Source organism: Pinus tabuliformis, chromosome 7, assembly GCF_031772625.1.
Source record: "Pinus tabuliformis cultivar Carrire ecotype Pingquan chromosome 7, CPIR1, whole genome shotgun sequence".
Classification (NCBI taxonomy): Eukaryota; Viridiplantae; Streptophyta; class Pinopsida; order Pinales; family Pinaceae; genus Pinus; species Pinus tabuliformis.
The window spans coordinates 951,006,752-951,010,098 of record NC_142293.1 but is presented as its reverse complement, the minus strand read 5'-3'; the positions used below and the strand labels follow the sequence as shown (position 1 = coordinate 951,010,098).

Here is a 3,347-nt window from a genome sequence, read left to right as displayed (position 1 = left end):
TGAATAACTTTTGTTATCAATAACTTCGATTGTCAATTACTTTTTTCTTTTTGCACAAGAAATAGATACTATGTAACAACATTACATATTAGACTTGTTTAAAATACATTTAAAATACAATTTTATTTTAAATAATACAATTTTTTTTAAGCTGATTTTATAAATAGTGTAAAAAAATTCCCAAAATATTCACAATTTGAAAACACCTCTAATCATTATGTTATTTTATTTTAAATAATATAATTTTGTTAAGCTAATTTTATAAATTTTGAAAAAAATCCAGAAATTATTCACCATTTAAAAACACCTATAATCGTTGTAAAACATACCTCGTTGTATTTAAAAAATTATTTTATTTGAAATGATATACTTTTGTTAAACTAGCTGTATAAATTGTGTAAAAAAATTCCAGAAATTATTCACCATTTAAAAACACATCTAATCGTTGTAAAACAGTTCGTAGGACTTTGTGAAATTTTGGTGGTAATTCACTAAGGGAAAATGTTCTTGGCATTATATACAGTAGAGGGTGATAGCATATATTACAAACCCCGAGGACACAAAGGGTGCTTTCGCTTTCGATTTTATAATACTGCAATGCTGAAGTGGAAATGTATATAAACATTAGGTATTGAATATCTTAAATAATTCATTGATGCTAAGCTTTTACAGTGTTTCTTAATGGAAACATGAAACTCAAATTAATTCTCAGGAGCGTGTGAAAATTTTGGAGATGCATAGAAAAGCTGGTCTTAGCCTTTGAGGAAATTTTTAGGGGTTATTTTACTACCAAAAACCGTTCTTATTTTTTATTACTATAAAGGTGTAACAGTTTAGTTCATGGTATATGTTATAAATGCTAAGCGGGCAAAGGGTACCTTCAATTTTATTATCATTGTTATTATCTGGGTGCTTTCATTGTTTGAATGGTACGTTTAATAAATTAAGTAATTCAACGATGTGAAGTGTGTAAAGTTAAACCTTGCAGCTTTAAATTAGTCAATGGCTCAAAGTCTCTAAAGTTATTCTTAATGGAAACATGAAACACATCGATAGTACACATAATCTCTTATTCAACGGAGATATTCTTACTGGAAACATGGAAACAACTTTGTATTCAACGGGGTTATTCTTAATCGAAACATGAAACGCGTCGACAGTACAAATAATATTTTATTCGACTGTTATTGTATCGGGCTCTTCCTAAAAATTACCACAACTAGTTCCCCATTTTCAACGAAGAGCCTCCTTAGCGTTCCATGTAGCACCTTTTATGTGTTTGTTGAGTTAAATCCAGGTAACCAAGATCCAACGGATAGTGATAACCAAGATTAAGCGACCCGCTAAAGTGTATCATTTGCGAAGGAGAAAGGCAATCACTAGGTCAAGAGTATTGGGCAGGTACTCTCCATATTTGGCAGAGGCTCTTTTCGCAATTTTGGAGAAAAATTCGTCTATCAGATATTCATTCCATCCCAAGTGAGCTCCCACAATATTCTCGAACAGAGCTCTGTAATGCTTTTCCACTATTCGCCCAAACATCTCCTCCTCCCCCTCTCTAACCTCCAACAATGGATGCAAAGGAAACCCACTCAGAGTCCTCACGCTTTTTATTTCAAACGAGTTCTCCGTCTCCACTACGATCTTTAGCTCCTCCACACTTGGACCATAGAAAGGAATGTTGAAGGAGTCTAGTTTCTCCTCCTCAATCAAACCCTGCCAACAAAATCACGATCACATTCTGAATGTATTCAAACTTAATTATCACATAATAATATTGAATTATATAACTTACCTCATTCACCAGCTCCTTAAGTGCAGCTTCCAAGTGAAAAGCGCAAGCTCCCAACCCGCTTTGTTCCTTTATGTCCACAGAATCACGGGCCAAGATAGCGATGAACATGCATCCTCCAGTAATAATCTCTTCTGCTCTGGCACCTAAGAATGCTGCAAAGTCTAGTTTGAATTGATTGAGATAGGCATCGGCCACTGCATCACTAGATATGTAGACATGCCCACTGTTCCAAGCAGGAGAACTTCTGTCCTCGATGCTAGCAGGAACCTGAAATCAAAAACGATTAATATACCCTCGTCATCAATAATAAGTAGATTTGGTCATCTGAGGGAATTAAATAGTAGGGTTTAACGTCTTTCTCACTTGTGAAAGCCAGTGGAGGCTGGTGGAGGAATGGCAGAAATGGAGGGTTTGCCGTGGGAAAAGTCGTCTGTAGTGCGATCCCGACACCGCTGATGCGAAGTAGCATCTAGTCGCTGGAGGTTTATTATGATCCTGTGCTGCTGCTGCTGCTGATGTTTGTCCTGTTCTCCCATCTACAGCTACTATTATATGTGCACCTCGGAATGGAGGTAAAGATCGAAACAATGTATTGAAATCATTCGACGGAAGATCGGCGAAGTGAACCTGGAATTCTGGTACGTCCAGGCAATCGCCAATGAAAATGGATTTGACAGCTGTGACGATAGTGTCGGCTGTGAAAAGCGTGTTACTCCCCGTTGCACAACCAAAGTCTGCAATACGAAACACTCCATCTACGGTCTTTAATATAGATCTGACGTTCTGGTAGATCCCGCGCTCCAAAAGGGGTTTAAGGGCCAGAACTATCTTTAACTGCACATACATTAACAGAAAGATATGGGCTTGCCCGTTAATAACTTCAGGTAATAATATATGAGAACTAAGATTTAACCAGGGTTTGATTAGGCTGACAGAATTACCTGCACAGATGGAGAATGGTAGGCATAACTTGAATCTCCATTTCCTCCCTTCATGCAAAGCACATTCTCGAGGGTGTTTACCGTCTCCATCGGACTAAATACTCAGTGCTCGATCAAGCAATTATTTTGCAGCAATGCAAACTCTTGGAGATGAATTGTCACTCGGAAATCTGAGCCCGGATATTTATAGCAAAACGGAGGATAACAAGATCAATATAACGACGATGTCATGAATCTGACGTCATATTGATGATGGCTTTTCAGTATTCTAAAAAATCATCCAAGCCTCTTCTAATGGAATAGGTTGATAAATTTAATATTTTTAATGATATTTTTATAATGAAAGATTCCTACCCGGGAAAATTATATATAATAACGACGTGAACCTACTCTACCTCCGTAGTCTAACGTCATATATAATTAATGACGTGAACCTATTCTACCTCAGCAGTCTAACGTCATGTGGAGACATGTGATGCAGAAAAGATGTACTGCATTAAAAAAATCGATTGGAAGTGTGAGGTTTAAAGCGAATTTAACGGATAAATTGATAATACTAGTAACTACTATCGATACTTCAGCCGCGTTCAGCGTACTCGTTATAGTTTAAT

General features: G+C 36.6%; 1 protein-coding gene across 1 annotated transcript; it reads right to left on the bottom strand.

Moving 5' to 3' along the window:
- Positions 1-1,131: 1,131 nt before the first annotated feature.
- LOC149250778 (indole-3-acetate O-methyltransferase 1-like) lies at positions 1,132-2,826 on the bottom strand. Its single transcript, XM_089453749.1, has 4 exons — positions 2,737-2,826; positions 2,159-2,629; positions 1,796-2,062; positions 1,132-1,716 (listed from the first exon to the last, which is right to left on the bottom strand). Exons 1-4 carry the CDS (start codon positions 2,824-2,826, stop codon positions 1,354-1,356), a joined length of 1,191 nt encoding a protein of 396 aa, XP_089309875.1. The 3' UTR covers positions 1,132-1,353.
- Between the last annotated feature and the right edge of the window lie 521 nt (positions 2,827-3,347).